The sequence below is a fragment of the Anabrus simplex genome, chromosome 6, assembly GCF_040414725.1.
Source record: "Anabrus simplex isolate iqAnaSimp1 chromosome 6, ASM4041472v1, whole genome shotgun sequence".
Lineage (NCBI taxonomy): Eukaryota > Metazoa > Arthropoda > Insecta > Orthoptera > Tettigoniidae > Anabrus > Anabrus simplex.
Window position 1 is genome coordinate 208,771,408 of NC_090270.1, and position 23,187 is coordinate 208,794,594.

At 36.7% G+C, this 23,187-nt stretch overlaps 1 protein-coding gene across 1 annotated transcript in view; it reads left to right on the top strand.

The window, feature by feature from the left end:
- The window catches only part of shot (dystonin-like protein short stop), a 695,338-nt gene that overhangs the window by 539,088 nt on the left and 133,063 nt on the right, over nt 1-23,187 (top strand). Inside the window, exons 38-56 of the mRNA XM_067150176.2 lie at nt 290-455; nt 578-715; nt 1,373-1,605; nt 1,770-1,939; nt 2,932-3,079; nt 9,269-9,589; nt 11,106-11,302; nt 11,401-11,533; nt 11,632-11,826; nt 13,931-14,216; nt 14,400-14,569; nt 14,994-15,212; nt 15,705-15,833; nt 15,919-16,152; nt 16,708-16,947; nt 17,034-17,204; nt 19,465-19,677; nt 19,813-19,926; nt 21,176-21,502. Coding sequence (XP_067006277.2) covers nt 290-455; nt 578-715; nt 1,373-1,605; nt 1,770-1,939; nt 2,932-3,079; nt 9,269-9,589; nt 11,106-11,302; nt 11,401-11,533; nt 11,632-11,826; nt 13,931-14,216; nt 14,400-14,569; nt 14,994-15,212; nt 15,705-15,833; nt 15,919-16,152; nt 16,708-16,947; nt 17,034-17,204; nt 19,465-19,677; nt 19,813-19,926; nt 21,176-21,502 — 3,804 coding nt within the window. The remainder of the gene's footprint in view (nt 1-289; nt 456-577; nt 716-1,372; nt 1,606-1,769; nt 1,940-2,931; nt 3,080-9,268; nt 9,590-11,105; nt 11,303-11,400; nt 11,534-11,631; nt 11,827-13,930; nt 14,217-14,399; nt 14,570-14,993; nt 15,213-15,704; nt 15,834-15,918; nt 16,153-16,707; nt 16,948-17,033; nt 17,205-19,464; nt 19,678-19,812; nt 19,927-21,175; nt 21,503-23,187) is intronic.

The following is a 23,187-nucleotide window of genomic DNA, read 5'->3' on the forward strand; positions in this document are numbered from 1 at the left end:
TAATCTAATATTGACCATGGGTATCTATTTGAAAATATTTCTCTGTCCTAGAGGTAAAGAACACTATCACAAGTACGCAATTTTACAGGACAGGTAAAATGATTTTTAGTGTTTATTTTACTTGCTAGTTTTTTCAAAAAATGGAAAGCTTCATGTACTTCTTTTAGTTAACACAAATGTTTTTCAACTCTTTGACATCCACTTCTCAAATTCACAACCAATTGATAAATCCTTTCCCTTGCACTGAACAGAAAGCCATGAAAATATGTACGTATTTGGTTATTTGCAGCCTCTGACAAAAGAATACAGAGACTTCGGTAATACCATCGACAAAGTAAATGATTTGGGCAACGCTTATGATGGTTTGCTCCGTGGAGAGAGACCAGAATCACCTACGCGCCGCAGAAGTTCTGCCTACAGTCCTACCAAGAGGTCGTCGGTCACTGCTAGTCCTTGTAAGCAATAAGTATTGATTTACTTTAAGTCTTAATCCATTTTAAAGTGAGGTACTTATAATATAGCCAATTGTTACAAGAGATAAAATAAACCTGTTTAAAATATGAGCATTTTCTTGCAGTGCGCCGTACATCGCAGGATGCTCGTTCTCCATCACCCACAAAATCAGGTGGTTTTTCAATGCAAAGTCCAGTGTCACCTGGTGGTTCCAGTGGATTTAGCAGTCGTCGTTCATCTCAAGATGGCTTCCACTTGGAAGGTTAGGAATAACATTCCTCACTTCATGGTATATTAATAAATTATGGGAGAATGGCATAGCTTAAGGAGAAAGATTTCTAAATGTTGTATATTCTGTAAACAAATATAACCCTTCAGTTATGCTATTTGATATCGATATATATGTTAACCCTTATAGGAATTGACTATGCATCATCAAGTGTCCGCCCTTGAGTAAAATACTGATCGATGACAATATTTGCCAGTGGCTTCACTAGGGAAAAAAAAAAAAAAAAAAAAACTTTAATATTTTGAAAGAAAATTACATCAAAGACTTAGTTGTTACATATGTTATGGATTGATGAAAGATAGGTCTTTTTCACCATGCCACCTGGCAAAGAGGTGGTCTTTTTTGGCACACTTATCTTAAACGTGTCCACTTCTTAAAGGGTTAAGCTAGTATATGTTATGTAAACATTTAATTGAAGTTCCACATTGTTATCATATAACTAATTTAACAAAGATGAGATTTTAAGGGAATGCTATCCTACAAATCCATATTCATAATTTATTTGGCTACATGGATCAGAACTAATCATAGCTGAAAGTGCACTTCTGAGAATAGAATTTGCCTCTGTTTCTAATTTTTGCATTAGTCATTGGAGATGATTTTGAAGTTGACTTTCAAATTTTTGTTTAGAAATGTCCCCAGTCCAGCAACAGTTGACTGAGATCAACAATAGGTATGGTCTGCTTGGGGTGAGGCTCACCGATCGCCAGAGTGAGCTTGAAAGCATTCGTGATGAGGTCAAGAAGTTCCTGGAGAATCTTCGTGTACTGGGCACTTTCCTTGATAAAGTCCAACGCAACCTTCCTAAGGAGTCTGTACCTCTGACCAAAGAGGATGCCCACAAGACTGCTAAACAAATAAAGGTAAAATTATAGTCTTTTATTCTCTTTCAGAATATTGCAGCTATTAGTACAGAAATTATGTTTCTTTTTCAGAATATTGTTGTTGTTAGTACTGAAATTAGGTTTTTCTCTAACACGATGAAATGAACTGAAATATTTTCTGTAATTTTGCATATTAAAACTAGGTGGTGCTGGAGGAGATGTATGAGAAGCAGTCATTGCTTGATAGTACCAAAACCCAAATTAATGATCTGTTGAAGAGAAAACCAGGTGCATTGGGGGCAGACACACTGCATGATGAGCTTACAGATGTTGTTACACGTTGGAAGAGCGTACACGATCGGTGTAAGGACAGGTATGTAATTTTTTGTGTGTGTTTGTTTTTGTTGAGAAATTGATAATTACTTCTGTGGTCAAGTTAATTATTTATACACATGCATGTTCAGTAGTAAAGAAAATCAGTGGATAACAATATTAATGATATTATAAATAAATAAACAAATTTGTATTAAAAAGATCCATCTGAAATGTGATTTAGTTGAGGGTAAGGTAATTATTGAACTAGGAATATAATTTACATTTTGCCGCAGGAATCCATAACATTCTACGAAAATTGTACATAAAACGATTACTAATTTAATGAAGAGGATACTATAAAGATAATACAATCCATAAATTATTAAATAAGCTCCTATTTATTTATGTTGGAACTCCATAACTAAATTGAAACCAGTGAGTAATAATTTCAACTGAGCTGTGAAAGGCATTAGAGCAAAGTAGCAATTTACCTTGGTAAACACTGTGACACACTGTGTGGGAATGTTATCCTTGCTTCAGCTCTATGGCTTATCAGTCTGAAAGGAAGTAGAGAGTGGTGAAACAAAGCATTTTGAATTCATAAGTTATTAATGGAAATGGAGCTATAGAGAATTAATAATGTATCAGAGTTACTCCAATAGGAAGCACGCTAGTGGAAGAAAATGAATGCTGAAAATTTTCTAAACTTGTGCAGAGAAGAATAACAGAGAAGATAGCTACATACCTGTTGCCTGTTGTTCATGTTTGAGGGAAAATTCTTCTTTTGGTTCTTCCTTGTCTTCTACTCTCGACCTTAAAAATGTAACTAAAATGAATTTCAAGCATAAAAGTGTGCATTTTCAATTCTGTTTCTGGTATCTAATGTGTACAATTTTTTATTTATGTTATAAGTCTGTAAGTTCAATGTAAATTTGCTCTTAATTTATGGATCAAGAATACATTATGTAAAACAATTGTGCTCATTCCTATATTAAACCATTTATTAATGTGTTCTTCTTGTAGTAAATAAACATGCTTCACTTTTACCAGGATCAAGTTCATGGAGGATATGAAAGATTTCCATGATACACACGACAACCTGTCTAATTGGCTTAGTGCCAAGGACCGTATGATGACCGTACTCGGCCCCATATCGTCTGATTCACGTATGGTACAGAGTCAAGTCCAACAAGTTCAGGTAAGCAAGATTTGGTTTTAATATTAGGTGATTGAAAGTGTAAGTTTTCAAATCTGTTTCTGATATCTAATGTGTACAATTTATTTTTATTTTATAAATTTGTAACTTCAATGTAAATTTGCTTTTAATTTATGGATCAAGAATACATTATGTAAAACCAATTGTGCTCATTCCTATATTGAACCATTTATTAATGTTGGATGTGCAGAAAAGGTTTGTGGTAGAACGTCAGGAAATGTGAAAGACGGAGAGACACACTGGTGGAATGATAGGGCAAAGATTAAAGTGAAGAAAATGGCATGGAAAACATCTGAGACTGAAGAAAGTAAACGAAAATATGTGGAGGCAAAGAATTTGGCCAAGAAAGTAGTGGAGGAAGAAAAGAGGAAATGCTAGACCTTATTCACACAGAAATTGAGAGATGATATGAAGTGCAGCAAGAAATTATTGTATGGTATCTTAAGAAACAAACAGAGTTCAAGTTAACACCAGATTTGTGAAGGATGAAGGTGGCATAATATTAACAAAACCCGAAGGAATTAGAAATAGAGGGAGAGAGTATTTTTGGAATTTGCTGAACAGGAGAACTAATGACAGTCATTCAATGGACCACCAGGAAAGGCAATTAGTTGAAGAAATGGATAAATAAATTACAATGAATGAAATTGAAATGGCAGTAAGAAAGATGAAGAATGGAAAAACTGCTGGAATAGATGAAATTTCAGTGGAGATGATAAAGGCAGCTGGAGCTGTAGGCCTGCAGTGGACATATCGAGTTCTCAGGATTGTCTGGAAGAATAAGGAGGTCCCTGAGGATTTGCAGAAAGGAATAATCATCCCATTTTTCAAGAAAGGCGATGAAGTATTGAACCACAGGGGAATTATTCTGATATCCCATGTTGCTAATATAATGGAGAAGATACTGGAAAGTAGGATAAGATTGAGGGTTGAAAATCAGATACAGGACAATCAGTTTGGTTTCAGAAGTGGAAGGTCAACAATAGAGCCCATTTTCATTATGAAGCAACTAATGGAAAAGCAATGGGAGTATGGGAATGATATGGTGATGACATTCATTGACATTGAAAAGGCATATGACAGTGTCCCCAGGACTAAAGTTTGGGACAGTCTGGTGCAAAAAGGAATTGGACAGGAATTAATAAAAACGATCATGGCAGTGTACAAGGAATGTTGTAGTTGCGTGCAAACACAAGTTGGCAGGACAAGTTTGTTCAAAATCATGAGTGGGCTGACAAGGGGGCATTCTCTACTAGTCACCACCGATTTCACTCGAATTTATAACTTGCAGGGCTTGGCTAGAAATAAAAGTACCCGAAGTGGAAACTGCAGATGGCCAAGCGTATAGAAAATAAAAATAAAAACGTTGACGCGGCTCTCGCACAGTATAAGCCACTTACGTTAGTGCGCACCGCGAGCAGTTGTTGGCGTAGCGGTAAGAGCTTGGACTAGTAATTCGATGGTCGTGGGTTCGGCTCCCTATGTGGCGAATATTTTTCTCAATTTTTATATTATTAATTCATTTTAATTTATTTTATTTATTTATATGCAAAATACATATAAGGCGTCTTTTTTTTTTTTTTTTATAATGAGCGCACAGTTGTAGAAAATTTGGAGATGCGAACTTTCCCAGCATGTTCAAATAGATATTCTTCTTTTTTTCTCCTTACTGGCTATCCCCCCTCCTTGGGGAATGTGCCATAAATGTGAATAGTCGTTTCGCTCTAAGATTCGTTTTCACCTGACAAGTGAAGGTTGCTCCTGGTGGCTGTACACAAACAATAGATTCTTGGCACAGGTAGAAAAAAGTCTGACAATGAAATCCCATTTTAAAAATCTTTTCTATGCCTTTTGTGTATAAATAAACAAATAAAATAAATTATTCACCTCTTTGCGTAATTGGAAAATGAATAATATAAAATTTGACAGAAGAAGCAGTCTCCACACGGGGAGTCGAACCCACGACCATCGAATTACCAGTCCGAGCTCTTACCACTACGCCAACAACTGCTTGCAGTGCGCGGTAACGCAAGTGGCTTATACGGTGCGAGAGCCGCGTCAACATTTTTATTTCTTATTTTTATTTTATATACGCTTGGCGGATGAAACAGAGGAGGGAGTGCAAAATAATCTGAATGCATGGTGTAAGAAGTTTGATGACTATGGAATGAAATTGAACCCATCAAAAACAGTAGCATTAAAAATCAGCAGACATTATACAGAATGCAACATAAAAATACAGGACCACCAAGTTGAAGTAGTACACCAATTCAGTTATTTAGGAAGCGTAATCACTAGTAATAACAGAGCTGAAAGAGAAATAACAAACAGAGTAACCAAAGGCTCTAACTTTTACAGCATCGTTAGACACCTACTATGGGATCAGAAAGTCCCACAGAGAACAAAAATGACCCTGTACAAGTCATATTTCATTCCTATCCTTACATATTCTCTGGAAACCTGCGCACTAACATCAAAGGATTATAGTAGGATTCAAGCCTGTGAAATGAAATTTCTTAGAACTGCCCTCCAAAAGACCCGACTTGATCATGTGAAAAATGATGAGATCCGATCTAACCTAGGTCTAAATGAATCGATGGAGGAAAGACTTAGGTCATCTAGACTTAAATGGTTTGGGCATGTTAAACGAATGAATAGCACAAGGTTACCATGTGCTTATTTGGAAAAGAGAATAACAGGTAGAAGACCAGCTGGAAGACCAAGAAGAAGATGATGGATGGACCAACTGAGGGAAGACGTGGAGAGAAGAGGATGGAATTGGGAATCTGTCTTGGACAACGAAATGTTTTTGAATAGGCAACTTTGGAAGACGCTCGTTTTCAAACACCCTACCCGGCTCGCTGGAAGGGCAAACCGATGATGATGATGATACGCTTGGCCATCTGGTGTTCTCACTTCGGGTACTTTCATTTCTAGCCAAGCCCTGCATGTTCTATAAATTTGAGCAAAATCGGTGGTGACGAGTAGGGAATGCCCCCTTGTGAGACAGGGAAGTGTTCTATCGCCAATCCTGCTTACAATAGTAATGGATAATATCATGAGAACATTACAGCAGCATATGGAGGAAGAGTAATGAACATGATGTTAATTGTAGATGATATTGTGATTTGGGAAGAATAGGACATGAATGTTCAAGAACAGTTGGATGTGGTGAACATGAAGATCAAAAAATATGGACTGAATATAAGTGTAGAAAAGAGTAAAACTCTTGTTATGACTACAGTTGAGGGGATAAAGAAGGGGAAGGTCAGATTAGACTTGCAGACAACCCCTGGAAGTAGTGGAGACGTTCAAATACCTGGGGAGTGAATTAATGGAGAATGCTCGACTGGATGCTGAGATTAGTAAGAGGATGCAAGCTGGAAGCTGTTTCTATCATAGTGTAAGATACATGTTATGACACAAAGATGTGCCAATGGAAGCAAAGGAAACTATGTACAATATGTATTACATACCCATAATAACTTACGGAGAAGAAACTTTGACAATGACAAAGAAGGATGAGGGTCGAATTCAGGCAGCCGAAATGTTCTTGAGGAGTATGATACAGAAGAGTAGAAGTGACAAAATAAGGAATGAAAAATTCTGGGAAGAAATTGGAGTGGAAAAAAAGAATGATAGAATAAAGAAGAGCCGATTAAGATGGTCTGGGCACATAAAGAGAATGAGTGATGATAGGATACCAAATTAAAATAATAAGTTAGTAATATCCACCTTTTCAATACAAATAGTGTTTATTTAATAAACATTTAGTGGGACTAGTTTCGACCTATTTAAAGGTCATCTTCAGCCATATTGCGTGTAAAACAATGTATTTGAAACACAGTGGTCTTAAAGATGGTCTTAAAACATAGAAGTTTAACACTTTGAAAATTGTTTTTAGAATTGCCTTAAAAACACTTTTGTTCACTTAGCTGTACGAATATATGAGAAGTCTTTTATATTCTTCATAGTATTCAAGAGCATAGATACAAGTTGAAATTCACAATCTTGATGAGGTATGGAATTCTCATATATGTATAATGTTTTAGTAGAGAAGAAGAAGTCTTTTGATATTCTCTGTACCTGTGATTAGTACCACTATATGAGCGACACCATGGTTCTAGCTTGCCTATGATTAGTACCTACTATATGAGGAACACCATGGGATAGCGCGAGTCCCTGTGGATAGTAAACTTACATGATGAACACCATAGGTTTGCATTGCCTGTAAATGGCGCTGCTATGTGCGAAACACCATAGGTCTGTATTACATGTGCAAATTTCATTACCTGTGAGTAGTACCATAATGTATGGAATACCGCAAGTCTACGCTACTTTTGATTAGTACCGCAATATGACGAATACCATCGTTCTACTTTCCTAGCGATAAGTGCCATTATGAGGGGCTGATGACTTTGATTTTGGGCCTCTTTAGGCTAAAAGCATCATAAATTCAGTATTATGCTATAGACACAGTCCCTTGGTCAGTGATGCTATTATTTCATGTCCAATTCTGTGAATGCGAGACATTGCGGTTCGGATCCACTGATAGTTTTAAATTCATAACCATCCATTTATTCTTCGCCCTCATGTTTTGATTTCTGGTCACGGGAGGATTTTGGACTTTTAATTTGTCATTCCATTTTGCCTCATTTTGTACCATAAGGGGCCGATGACCTAGATGTTAGGCCCCTTTAAACAACAAGCATCATCATCATCATCATCATTATGATCACTTACAACATCTATCTTTTCCAATTTCGCTATAGTGCTAGTCTGGTTTTATCAGTAGCATGCCTAAAATATTTTCCTTCCTGGTCGGTTCAGTCGCTTTCTGATTCAGCAGTTCTTGCTAGATTAACTTATTTACCAGCATTCTGTCATTCATATTACCTTCCCCAGTTAACATTTGGTAAATTGAGATCGCCCACTAGAATAAGGTTCCTTTCTGTGTCGTTCCCTCGTTGATGATAATCTTGTCAAATAAATCTGCATCAGCGTTGGCACTATCCTTGCCAGGGGTGTACACCCCAAAAATATCAAGATGCCCATTATCTTTAGGGATGAGCTTTACATCTAGAATTTCATGTTTCTCATCCTTAACATTTTTGTAGCTTAAAAATTCTTCTTTAACCAGTATGGTACTCTCCCTCCTACTGTTCCAATCCTGTCTCGATGATAAACAGTTCAGTTCCATGATAAAATTTCTGCATCCATGATATCACTTCTCAGCCCTGATTCAACTCCTATTCAAATATCTGGCAAATATATATCAAATTAATTCTATTCTTTTTTCCTACAGTACTTCTACAGTTTATCAGCTTCATCATCCTTTCTTGCCTTCCAGCTCACTATATTGCTCTTCACTGCTCCTTCGGCCAGCTCATTTCCCTGAACATACCTGCCTCTAATTCTTCTAAACAAACCTCCTAACTTATACGTACCATTGCAGTTCAGGTGAAGGCCTTCTGAGCTTAGATCCCTATCTCCTACGTGTTTTTAGTAATGAGGTTAAGGGAAAGGGTTTGAAAGTTTCTGGTAAGAAACGAGCATTGATTCACCGGACTGGAAAAGATCCAGTGGAAAGCAGCACGGTTTGTTCTGGGCGATTTCCAAGAAATGAGTTGTGTGACAAAAACGTTGCGAACTTTGGGCTGGGAAAACTTAGGAGAGGAGTATAAGGACAAAAAGCTTGACTAAGCAGTATGTTCCAAGCTGTCAGCGGAGAGATTGCGCCTAATGATATTAGTAGAAGAATAAGCTGGTGTGGACTTGTTATGAGTAGGAAAGATCAGAATATGAAGATATAGTTGGAATTTAAGAGGACAGATTGGGGCAAATACTTCTTTATAAGAAGAGTTATTAGGTACAGTATTGGAATAATTTACCCAGGGAGATGTTTGATAAATTTCCAAGTTCTTTGAAATTATTTAAGAAAAGACTAGATAAACAACTGATAGGGAATCTGCCACCTAAGCAACAGCCCTAAGCACAGATCAGTGGTTATTGATGGTAATTAAGGAGAGTACTGTAGTAGAGCAATAAAAAAAAAAGTGCCCTTTGTTCTAGATACTTTTGCTATGCATATTCCTTCAGTGTCCATTAGGACCTGAAACAATGTTTATTTTGATCATGAAATGCTATGAGAAGTTACATTGCCTTTCTCAGGTGCTGCGTGAAGAATTTCGCACGCAGCAGCCTCAGCTACAACATCTGCAGGAAGTTGGTGATAATGTACTGGCTCGTATCGATAATGATTCACCTGATGGACAGCGAATAGCCACCAAACTTCAAACTGTTCTCCAGCGCTGGTCTGATCTTTTGGAGCGACTTGAAGAAAGAGCTGACAGTCTTGGTGCTGCTGCAGACTCCAGTAGAGAGTTTGATGCTGGTCTGAATAGACTGCGCGATGCTCTCCAGGGTATCTCGGATAACCTGGATGACCTGCCTCTGGATAAGGATCCTGAAGAGCAGCTCAGGAAGATTGAGGTGAGATTAATTTCAACCAGCATATGGTATTAGTTTATATATCTTGTTAAAAAGATTTCTCATGTATGGCAAATGTGCTAATTAATATATATATATGTTGTCATTGACGCTTTCACGACCTGTATTTATAGACATGATACAGGCTTTTGAGCTTATGCCGTGTTCACCGTATTATCTTGACACGGCATAAGTCCAAAAGCCTATATCATGTCTATATATGTATTTGTTTGCAGTTCTTCGTGGTAAGATGTATCTAAAAACATTACAAGGATGAAGTATTTTTTGAAACATGAAGACCTACCATTTTGTGTACCATATTGTTTCATTCTAGACTTTTACTTTCAAAAATGTGCTGTAGTTTTATGAATTTTAAATATTTTTGATAAAAAAGTTATTATTTTGGGAAATGAACGGTCTCTCTGAGGCCTAAGTGGCTAGATAGCAGCCTTCCTCTGCTACATCCTGGGTTTGAAAAACTTTCACCCTGTCCTAGTGTTGCATTTTCCAAATATGGATGATCTCTGAATAAGAATGATATTCTTTGCTCTCTATATAATCGGAGACTCAAGTGTTTTAGTGCGCTCAGTATATAGGATTATTTCCTAATTTCTGAGCTGGAAAAGTGTATGCTATTGTGTTTTTTCTATTCCTGTTTGGTGTTAAGTTGTATAGATTGCACCAAATTACTGTAAGATACTGACATTTATTTCAGAGGAAGGGCTAATACTGTACAAATGACATTTTTAAAGGTAACTTTCGTGCATTGCATTTTTACATCTGTAAATGATGCAAATGAAATAATTTAAAATACAGACTCCAGAAATATTGTTTCAACCGAGTTGACATAATTGACATCCAAAGGTGAAGTTACTTCAGGACATTAGCTCCTTCTAGATTGATGAATATTTGCATCTTAATAAAACCCCAACCCCTTGGCACTACAGCCCTTGAAGGGCCTTGGCCTACCAAGCGACCGCTGCTCAGTCCGAAGGCTTGCAGATTACGAGGTGCCGTGTGGTCAGCATGGTGAATCCTCTCGGCCGTTATTCTTGGCTTTCTAGACCGGGGCCGCGATCTCACCGTCAGATAGCTCCTCACGTAGGCTGAGTGGACCTCGAACCAGCCCTCAGGTCCAGGTAAAAATCCCTGACCTGGCCGGGAATCGAACCTGGGGCCTCTGTGTAATAGACAGGCACGCTACCCCTACACCACGAAGCCGGCTATATTTGCATCTTAATGGAAGGATAAAATTATATTGTTCTATGGAGCCGTTGCCTTTACAGCAGCTGCAGTGAAAGTGGAATAAAGGAGTCTAATAAATATTTTATCTGAGCACTGGGATAAATGTACATGCTGGAGAGGAAGGTCTGATTTCTTAAATTGAATGTCTTATGTCATATAATCTCACTAATTACTTTGAAGCTGTAAGAAGAAGGAACATATTCAATACTGCTTGAACTTGGTGAAATGTTTTAAAAGTAATTTCCGTATAACAGTGTATTGTTCTTGTTCCCAGAACTTAGAACGCCAGCTGGAAGGTCAGCGTCCTCTCTTGGCAGATGCTGAATCTGCTGGAGCACAACTGTGCGAAGTGCTCAGTGATCCTGCATCTCGTTCAGAGATCCAGGGTAAGCTTGCTGCTGTTGGACGACAGTACAATACCCTTCAGAAGAAGCTCGACCACCGCAAGGCAGAGATTGAGGGCTCACTAAGGTATTTATAAGATTTGAATTCAAATTGTTGAGTTGTATTTATTGTTTTTTAAATTTATGAATAATAGCTCATTCTATAATTTTTTTTTATAAAATTAGGGATGGTCGTCAGTTTGAAGCATCGTGTGCCCTTACGCTTGGCTGGCTGTCAGATGAGCTGGGAGGAATGTCTGAGCGTCTGTTGGTTTCAGCTGATAAGGACATCCTGCAGCAACAACTGGACCACCATGAAGTGAGTTGAAAATGTTCTGAGAAATTTACAGAACTATATCCGTTATTTCTGTATTCTGCAATCTTATAATACTCATGTTTTCTTTCCCGTCTTTCTAGCCTGTTTACAAGGACGTGATGGGTAAAGAACATGAAGTGATCATGCTACTTAACAAGGGCCGTGACATGTTGACTCGTTCAGCACAACGTAGTGATACCCGTAACCTACAACGAGATTTGGATAAAATTCAAAGTCAATGGGATCGCCTACGCAAAGATACAATGGATCGTCACACTAGACTGCAGACGTGCATGGTAAGTTGAGTATTCTATTTACCTTGGGAATACATTGATAATTTAAAGTAGTTATTATTTTATGAAGTAAAAGATTTATCATCTTACTATTGCAATTAGAACTTCATGAATTTATATTCAGATGAATGGATTGTAGGCTTTGATATTCCGGTAAAGGACACAATTTTTAGCAGTAACTGGGACTTACACATGTGTTTGGTAACGTAGTGTATGAGCAAGACCATCTCCAATATTGCTCATGGTCTTGTGACCAGCAAACGGGTCGATTGGCATTTATTCAATGTATAGACACTTTCTGTATTGTTTCTATTCACAACATCGTCTGCCAACCAGAAACAAGATAATCGCTTTTGATGTTATTCTCTGTTCTGTCATGACTTCAAAACACTTAATTTCTTCGAAAATACGCTGGTCTACACCAAGGTCCTACAATGTAGGCAACTAGCCTAGATAAAAATATCTTGTTGAACTGGTGTTTTCCAAAACCTGCATCATTTAGTGCATAGGTAACCATATTATTTAACATACTATCTAGCCAGGGTGAATGGAATAAAACATTATGTGCATTTCCTTAAAAATCGTTATGTTTAATAACACCTGTCTAGCTGTAGCCCTATTGTTTCAACAGCCAGCCATCACTTTGTATGTGGCCACTGAAAAGTTCAAGCAGCAACAATGCAGTAATGAGACTGATTGACAAGCAATGCCTTGTGTTCTATACACACATCACTAATACACTTGTAGTAACCATGTGGGAGACTCACACTTGTTCTATAACATACTGGTCTCCGTGCTTATTTTTACATATGTAGGTGAATAGTGGTTACTGGTTAGTGGTGTTTAAGAAAGACAAGAATTACAACACACAGTTCAAATGAAGTGATCACATTTTCAGAAAATAATGGCAGTTATGCTGCAGCATGTGTGTTTTGTGGGGAGCCATAACATGTTCACCGTTACTGTAAGCAACAAAAACAGTTACAGTGTGCCAGAAAGACATTCTTATCATTTCAGGGACCAAGATCAGTCCAGTATACATAAGTTAAAAAGAATGGTTAAGATATATGACAAATAATGACTGTTCAATTTTGCATAAAATGCTAGAGATAAAGGTGCTAGAGATTGCAGGAAAAAGCGATATTAGGAATTTAAAGTTTAAAGCAAGCAGAGCATATCTCTGTAGATTCATGAAGAGGAACAACCTTTCTCTTCGAAGGACACCCTTATAATTACAACATAATTGGTCCGTTATTTCAAATGATAAATTTTCCAGCTAACCCATTCTTGGTTGCCAGTGTTTCGCCCCAGTATGCCTATTTGGGCTCATCAGGCGGTAACTAGCACACCTGCTAAGACGCATGTCTAGTGCATGTAGTGTAGTCCACTGCACAGGCTACTTAAAGTCTCAGGCAGTGCCATTTCACTATGAGAGACTTGGCCACTTTTATAAAAATTGATGCCTGCTAGGCCATCAGATGATCCAGATTTCAATCTGCATACCAGTGATTGCTGAAGATTCATACCACAAAAGTAATGAAATTTCATCAGCATTTTAGATTCAAAATTAAATTGGCATAATTTTCCCATTTTTTGAGGTTTAAATTTGCTTTTAAAAAAAGGCAGAAAAGTTATGTAGGTAAATATTATATTCTCAAGACTACTTATTACATTTACAGAGAGTAATATTATTATGAGGAAAAGCATGATACCATTATTTTAATTATTTTACAATAGTGAAAGATCCCTTAATACCAGAGTCAAATTCAGATGTATCAGGCGAGTTGGCCATCCGTTTCCTGTCCCATTGTCGTCACAAGACCTACGTATGTCGGGGCGACGTAAAACCCGATGTGTGTAAAAAAAAAAAAAAAAAAAAAAAAATCAGCTGTGATGCGTACAGTTTGATTTCTTAAGAATACAATTTGAAGTCTCCATTCTTCTGATCTCAACACTCATTTAGTATGTTTAAGAGATATGTTGAAGGGAATATACAGTATATATATTAAAGACTTCTCATAAAATGTAAATGTTCAAAACATTTAATCTGTTACTATTTCTAGATATGTAAGTGGTATTAATAATACAGAATTACTTTTACTTTTAGGAACATTGCCGTAAATACTACAGAGCACAAGATGTTTTCCTACCATGGCTGACACAGGCTGAACACAAATTGGAGACTTTGACACCAGCAAGTTTTAAAAGAAAAGATATTGAGCGTCAGCTGAAGGAACTAGGATCATTCCGTAATGAAGTCTGGAAACGATCTGGCGAATATGAAAATAACCGCACTTTAGGTGATACATTTGTGGGTGCATGTGACATCGACAAGGATGTTGTCAAGAATGAACTGTTTGTAATGAAGCAACGTTGGGACAAACTTAACAATGGTAATTTACAATTTCTTAATGAAATTCCTAATTCTGTAAGGGAAATATGAGTGAAGATGAATATTAATATATTTAAATACACTTTTCATAGTACCGGTATCTTCTATTATGAATTTTCATGACTTGTGTATTTTCATTTCATTACTTGGGATACGCTGAATATATATAATTTACCCTTACTAGATCTGCTGGAGCGCACTCAAGCTCTCGAAGACACTTCTCGTCGACTCTCAGACTTCACTGAGAATCTACGAGACCTGCAACATGCCCTACAACGGTGCGAGGATAAATTGGCTTCCCATGATGCATTAGGAGGAGCAGCTAAAGATCCAAAACTACTGGAGAGAATAAAAGTAAGTGATGTTGGTGGTGTGAAGTAAAATTAAAAACTAAGGAGATCTTCCTATGTAATTGAGCAATTATGTCCAAACCATACTTAGAACTAGGAAGCTGCACCATTGGAGATCCAAGATTTGAATCCTAGTACTCATTAAAATTATCCTTTCAGTCACCTTCATATTTGTCCTAAACACTAAGCACTAGTCACTTGCCAATTTACTAACCCAAGGATAAATACTGAAGCAGTCCTGGCTAGCCAAATGACAGAAGTTAATGGTTATATCTACAATGTTTTCATGTTCTGAGAAGTGTGTTAAGTGTGTTATGTGGCATAGGTCTAGTTGCTTTAATCTTGGTTTTGGAAGATTATTTGTGTTATTGTATTGTTTTAATGAATTAATTTTGAATTCCATTTTAATTTTTAAATATTTTTTTTAGAATCTAAGAGAGGAAGCTAGTGCTCTTAAGAAGCCTCTAACATCTGTTCGTCAGCTGGCTAATGACATAGTGAATGAGGCTGGAGAGCAAGGCGTAGATGCAACACATCTTCAAGATGAAGTAGATGCTATTGGGGATCGTCTTGACGACTTGCAGGCCAAGCTTGACGATCGCTGTAGTGAACTTCAGTCTGCTGCCACTGCAGTAACCCAGTTCAATGTGAGTAAACATCTTTAACTGCTCTTTGTAATACTATTGTCATAAAAATTTTGTTTACATATTGTTTTCGTAGATTTTCTGATTCCACTTTTTATTCAGAGTACAATATTTTAAGAAAGTAGAAACATTTCAGTGAATCCCTCATGAACAAGCTTGTGTGTGGGCTTGTATACCACACATTCATTGGATCATGGCAACATTAGTATCATAAAAGAGTAATTTATATAATGAGTAGCTAAAAGGGGTTTATTATGAATGGGAAATACAAATGTGGCGTCTGTTCAGTCATACGTTGTTCATATTATTTTTCCTTCACCATTCAAATATTTTCTAGTAAAACCTACAAATTTTATTTAATTATGAAAGAATAATTGAAACAGCCTAGTTTTTATTATTATTATTATTATTATTATTATTATTATTATTATTATTATTATTATTATTATTATTATTATTATTATTAACAACGTTTGAATGTGCTTCTCTTTGTAGGACCAAGTTAAGGTGCTAAGTCATGATCTCTCTGATCTGGAGCAAGAACTAGATAATATGAAACCTCCTGGTCGTGATCTCAAGACTGTTCGAAGCCAGTTAGATGACACTGCGAAACTCATGAGGAAGGTTTGTATGCACATAGATATTTCTGTAAACAAAAATTATGCTTGAGTAACAGACTTGATGAATTCCCATATTTCTCATGTGACAGATTACTAAAGCCACAGATGACGTTGCTAACACTGTATCTGCTGGCGAGCGTCTTGTGGACAGTGGCTTTGCCCCAGACACAGCTGCAACAAGAGAACAAGTGGAACTGTTGAGGCGGCAGCTTGGACGTCTGGATGAGCGAGCCAAGTTGAGAGAGGAAGAGTTGGACTCTGCGCTCGATCGTCTTGAGAACTTCTACCAGATCCACACAGCTGTTATTGAAGACATTGCTATGGTCAGTATTTTCTAATTTCAGTTTGTGAGTTCTGTTGTAATACTAGTTCATACCTCCCCTCAGTCATCCAACCCTTGTTATGTAGGATTTCTTTTAATCAGATTCTAGTAAAAGTCGCATATGAATTTTGGAGGTCATTTTTCAAAGAGGAAAGTGCATCTTATAGAAAATATAATACAGTAACCTCCCTCCTCCCCCTCTTAAATTTTACTCCTGCTGATGTCTATTTTTACCTATTGTCATTATGGCTGTGTATTGAATTCATACAATGCAATTTTGTTTGTTGTATGACCTTTTGCTCCTGTATATTACTTTATAGATGCACTGGTCTGAAATATCCACTCTTTAGCTATTTTAATGGTAGGTAAATTCATACCCTGAAATCAATTACACAAATTTATTTTCCATCTTAAATGGCAGAGTTAAATTATTGTGTAAAAAAAAGTATTCTTAGAAAAGGATAATTTTGGTTCAGAAATATTTAATTTACAATGTAGATGTATAATTCTTTATTATTAAGTTACTGACTGAAACAATTTTTCTGCTTTTGTTCAGGTCAGTGACCAAGTACGCAAGTTGAAGCCTGTAGGATCGGAAGTTGAAGGTATTCGAGCACAGCAGGATGATTTCCGTGCCTTCCAACAGTCTCATGTAGAACCTCTTTCACATCATGTAGAGGAATGTAACCGAATGGGTCAAGGACTAATCCAGTCAGCTGCAAGTGGTGTGAACACCACGAGCCTCGAGAAGGATCTTGAGAAAATGAATGACAAGTGGAATGATCTCAAGGACAGAGTAAGACACATTTATAATACAGGTAATGCATGTGGTATTCAGGGATGAACCTTTTCTTCAACTTAATTATTGCGTTTTTATTTCAGCTGAATGAACGTGACCGTAAGCTGGATGTTGGATTGCTACAATCTGGTAAATTCCAGGAGGCTCTTGATGGTCTTGCTAAATGGCTTGCTGACACAGAGGAAATGGTAGCCAATCAGAAACCACCATCAGCTGACTACAAGGTTGTTAAGGCACAGCTTCAAGAACAGAAGGTAAGTTGTGATAATTGTTACATGATTACTGATCAAATGGCTCAGAATTGTAATTATATGTCTTGGTCTTATTGTCAGATAGAATGAAATTGTGTGTAGAAATATATAAAAGGAACACACGTTACGCTAAACATGACAAGTCAGTGTGGGGAAGAGCAAACAGCAGAAAGAAGCATAAAGGGTAAATTTGAAAACTCACGAGGACAAGGAAAAATTCCACGTCTTATCTGCATATAAATGAGTGATATCATTAGTTTCTCTTCTTCTACATTCATATATTATACCGAATGAGCTGGGAAACAGCAACAAGCCTTAAGATTAAATAATAGACGTAATTCTGACCTTACTTACTGCAGTTTGCAATACACAATCTGAACAATTTTATTCATCAGGATGCTTGTGGACAAACTGAAGTATGTCAGAAATTTTTGTGTACACTCCTCACTTGTAGTTAAATTGAAAATGTTTGAATGTTTCTAAGTCTGGATATTGCCTTAGAATAGACATACATACATACATACATACATACATACATACATACATTATCATTATAAACTGTTATGCCTTTCAGCGTTCAGTCTGCAAGCCTCTGTGAATTTACTAAATGTCGCCACAATCCTCTATTTGCAACTAATGCTATCGCCTCATTTATTTCTATATCTCTTATCTTTAAATCGTTAGAAACTGAGTCTAACCACTGTTGTCTTGGTCTCCCTCTACTTCTCTTACATTCCATAACAGAGTCCGTTATTCTCCTAGGTAATCTGTCCTCCTCCATTCACCTCACATGACCCCACCACCAAAGTATTTAGGTTGTGTGTTCTCCCAGGATGGTAATATAGTAAGTGAGATTGAATCAAGGTGTAGTAAAGCCAATGCAGCGAGCTCGCAGTTGCGATAAGGAGTTTTCTGTAAGAAGGAAGTCAGCTCCCAGACGAAACTATCTTTACATCAGTCTGTTTTTAGACCAACTTTGCTTTACGGGAGTGAAAGCTGGGTGGACTCAGGATATCTTATTTATAAGGTAGAAGCAACACACATGAAAGTAGCGAGAATGATTGCTGGTACAAACAGGTGGGAACAATGGCAGGATAGTACTCAGAATGAGGAGATAAAGGCTAAGTTAAGAATGAACTAGATGGATGAAGCTGTACGCATAAACCGGCTTCAGTGGTGGGATCATGTGAGGCGAGTGGAGGAGGATAGGTTACCTAGGAGAATAATGTACTCTGTTGTGGAGGGTAAGAGAAGTAGAGGGAGACCAAGACAACAGTGGTTAGACTCAGTTTCTAACGATTTAAAGATAAGAGATATAGAAATAAATGAGGCGATAGCATTAGTTGCAAATAGAGGATTGTGGCGACATTTAGTAAATTCACGTGAGGCTTGCAGACTGAACACTGAAAGGCATAATGGTTTATAATGATGTATGTATGTATGTATGTATGTATGTATGTATGTATGTATGTATGTATGTATGTATGTATGTATGTATTCATGTAAAATTGTTACAAGCTGGGCTGATCAGCTCAGACAGTTAAGGCGCTGGCCTCCTGACCCCAACTTGTCAGGTTTGATCCTGACTCAGTCCAATGGTATTTAAAGGTACTCAAATACGTAAGCCTTGTGTCGGTAAATTTACTGTCACGTAAAAGAATTCCTACAGGACTGAATTCCGGCACCTTGGTGTCTCCAGAAACCATCAAAAGTAGTTAGTGGGCCATAAAGATAATACCAGTATTATTAAATAAAATTGTTACAGGAACTTCATTAACAAATGCTTCATCATTACAAACAAATATGTTCATTTTATGTGGCAATAGTTTCTTACTAATATGATCACTTTTTTTTTCTTCTTTCTTGCAATTTGCTTTATGTCACACCAACACAGATAGGTCATAGGGCAACAATGGGACAGGAAAGGCCTGGGAGTGGGAAGGAAGGGACTGTAGCCTTGATTAAGATACAGCCCCAGCATTTGCCTGGCAATAAAATGGGAAAGCATAACAAACCAGCTTCAGGACTGCCAAAAGTGGAGTTTGAACCTATAAATGTAGTGTTTGTTGTGGGTATTCACAGAACTGGTATCTGCATAGAAGCTGACTTATATTTCTATGTTAATTAAAAATTAAATCTGAGGACCATACTGTTCCATGCCCTCATTCTTGATTTAGGTTTCACTTTATCTCCTCTCTATTTGGTGTAAATATGCATGGTTTATTATAAAGTGGTACTGAAATATTCTGACTTCCTTTTGTAGTTCTTGAAGAAAATGTTGCTGGACCGTCAGAACTCCATGTCATCGCTCTTTGCGATGGGTAATGAGGTAGCGGCAGGTGCTGATCCAGCTGAGAAGAAAGCTATTGAACGTCAGCTGCAAGAGCTTATGGAGCGATTCGATAATTTAACTGAAGGAGCCTCTCAGAGAATGGATGCCTTGGAACAAGCAATGGTTGTGGCCAAGGAATTCCAGGTAAAATTAATTTGATTTGATATTAAATTTTCTGGAAGAGTTCAGCAAAGTGAAGACTTTTACTCCAGTAAAACTGGCTGATATCTTTCAATCCTTGTTTTGGATATATTTATATGTATATATCTTTGTCTCTAGGATAAACTCATGCCCCTACTTGAATGGTTGGACAGAACAGAGAAGAAGGTGAAGGACATGGAGCTGGTGCCAACTGATGAGGAGAAGATCCAGCAGAGAGTGACGGAGCATAACGTAAGTGTTATACAGTACTTTTGTGTGGAAGTTTATATTAAACACTGAAAAGCTGCATATTTCAAATAGTAGTACAGAGAACATTCATACTGGTAATAACTGCAAATATGTTGCTTATTCAAGTAGAAATCTGATGTTGATTGTTTTTGAAGTGAAACTTCATTTAGGAAATTAAAATAATTTTCCAACAAGTATCCTTGCTTATTAGAGATAATGTTTCAATTGTGGCTGCAGATAATTTGCTGTTGTTTCATACATTAGTGTAAATTGTTCTCCCCCATCCCTGTGTTGGATATGGAGATAACATTAGGGTTTCATTTTGTTTCAGCAATGAAACAATTAATATTTTTGTTTCATTTCAGTTAGTGTGAGTATGACTGCTCAGTTAATTGTTTTATGCATCCTCTCCTAGTCTTTCATGTTTTTACTTCATAAGGCAATGCTTGAAATTCTGGATGTTTCACGATACACTCATTTAACACTCGTACATTCTCCATTTCCTTCCATCGAAAGGGTACAATGAAAAGTCGTGCATGCTGTCATGATACTCACGCAGAACATAACATATCTGTATAGAAAGTGTTCAAAATTCTGTACATAAATGGATATTACATTTTGATTTTGCAGTTTGCTAATTTTGAGGCATGACACTGTCGATAACTTATTACAGTAGATAACACAAGTACATTCCTTATTACAAACTGTGGTGAAATGGGTGCTAATTATATTCTTAATTTAAGGACTTCTGGAATAGGTTGAACTGTACATGAGTCAGTTAAAGTGAGTACTGAGTATCTTGATGAACAGAAAAAATATTTAGAATATAAATTGCATAACTGTTGAAAATATTTGATATTATCATAAGTTATTGAATTATTTAATGAAATATAGATGATTAGATTCCTTTTATGATAATTAGACAGACTAAATTTGCCGGTTCATCTAAATCAAGGGATCATAGGTTCGTCATTTTGTATGAATCATGTAAAACTGCACTGAAGGACAAAAATTATATTATTGACAACTAGTGATGAGATATCATTTTGTGTGTCTTGACGATGTTCGAAGCATCTCTTGTTCTGTTGGAGAATTGTATATTTATTCAGACATATGTTTGTTTCTTCCTTTCCAACACTGTATATTTTTGATGTTCTCTTAAGATTTACGTTGCCATAAAAATCTTATGTTCTACATGCTTTATATGAACATGGAACATAAATTTCTTGATGAACTTGTTGAATTTCTTCAGGCCTTGCATGATGATATCCTGCACAAGAAGCCTGACTTCTCAGAACTGACAGAGATAGCAAGTGCTCTGATGGCACTTGTGGGTGAGGATGAGGCATCCTCTCTTGCTGATAAGTTGCAGGATACCACAGACCGTTATACAGCTCTTGTTGATGGTTCAGACAATGTTGGTCAACTTTTGGAAGCTTCTCGTGCTGGACTCAGGCATTTGGTGCTTAGCTACCAGGACCTGCAAGCCTGGATGGATAATATGGAACATCGTCTGGGCAAGTACCGTGTCTTGGCGGTTCACACAGACAAGCTGTTGGAACAAATGGATGATCTAGCGGTAAGGGAACTCTCTCCATTACAATTATTTCATATGTTACCAACTTTTTCCCTTTAAATTACTTTGATGGCAATTATCTTATATATTCAATTTTCAGTACTTTTCTTCTATAGAAATTGCTTGCAAAGATTTCTTACAGGTTCCTTTTCATTACAATATTTTGATGTTTTATATATATTTTTTAAATCATGGTGATATTTCTAATTTTGCAATTTGTTTCTTAAATGAATAATATGTTTAGATACAGTAGGTTGAAGGTGGTTAGACTGCAAGAATGGTGGATTTTTGTGGTAGTGATTGCTAGAGGCACCTGTTTGTGTTGAAAATTTTTTGCCTAATTTCATCATTTCTTCAACAGTTATTTCAGTATATTTTTAGCTACTTTTATATTATTTCGTCGAAAATTTCGCTAAATTTTATATCGAATTTTCAGCAATAAAAGGTAAACCAATAACTTAATTGATAGCATATTTGTAGTATAACAACGTATTTTTGCATTGAAAATTAGTTTAATTATTTGTATTCAACTTTTATCTCAAAAACGAAAGATATTGCAGACGTGAAAGTTGGTATTTGGATCTCCTTTAAAAACAAAGAAAAACACATTTTTGGGGGAAAATCATCTTGAGAGGTGGGAGTTATACTTCTGCTTAAAACACATACAGTATTACACTTTGTATCAAATCATGGATGTTTGAAAAATCAGCTGTCACTCGAACAAGTAGTGCCTAGCGTTGAATTACGACGTAATACAGCGTTTTCACATGAGCTGGTCATAAATCACATACAAACTTTCACATCTTGATGCCAATTCCATTAGACCACATCATGAACGTAATATTTAAGATCAAATTTAAGTGAGATCAGAACAAATTTGGAATGCTTTTTCACATCATTTCACACGTAAAATACGTGTACAGTATTTGCAATTGTATGTATTCTGCATTCATTCCCAATATTTGTATATAAAATTTTAAACTGTCTTCAGACTTTAGCATCGAATAAGATTTCAGACTACCACTATTGTCATTTACTACACACATGACAGCCTTGTTTAAGTGAAAATTCACCAGCATGTTCACTAGTGCAACATATTTTTAATCAATTTGATATTTTGTCAATGATAAGATATTGTAAAGTTTTTGAATGTATTCACTCGTGCAACATGTTTTACAATTTTCCAACCAGACATCTGGTAGAAATTTGAGGTATTGATATGACTGATGATGCCCCACAAAAGGGGCGAAACATGTCTCAACTATTTTAATGATGTTTAACTAACACGTTAACATCGTGTACTGTATTGAATAGGTTGAAATATAAATAAATTTCTTACATTTATCTCCTCAAGAAGACACCATGCTGGATCTCCTAAAAAAATTGATCCATATTAAAAATGCTTGTAGGAAGGGATGGCAAAGATTTAGGGACCCAACTGACCGGTGGGGGGAATACCTGGAGCTAGCCCGGGAAGTGCGAAATCGATTGTTGGAAAGAAAGATCAAAAAGGGGAGGAGTTTTGCTGCCAGATCGCGATTTTTGGCATAATATACGGTATATAAAATGTTAAGCATTCAATTATAAATTTCAGTATAATACCGTAGCGAAGCACGGGTATCTTGCTAGTTGTAACATAAGACCATATTAATGGAATACAGTTTTCTAACCTGTCCAATAAGTGACAT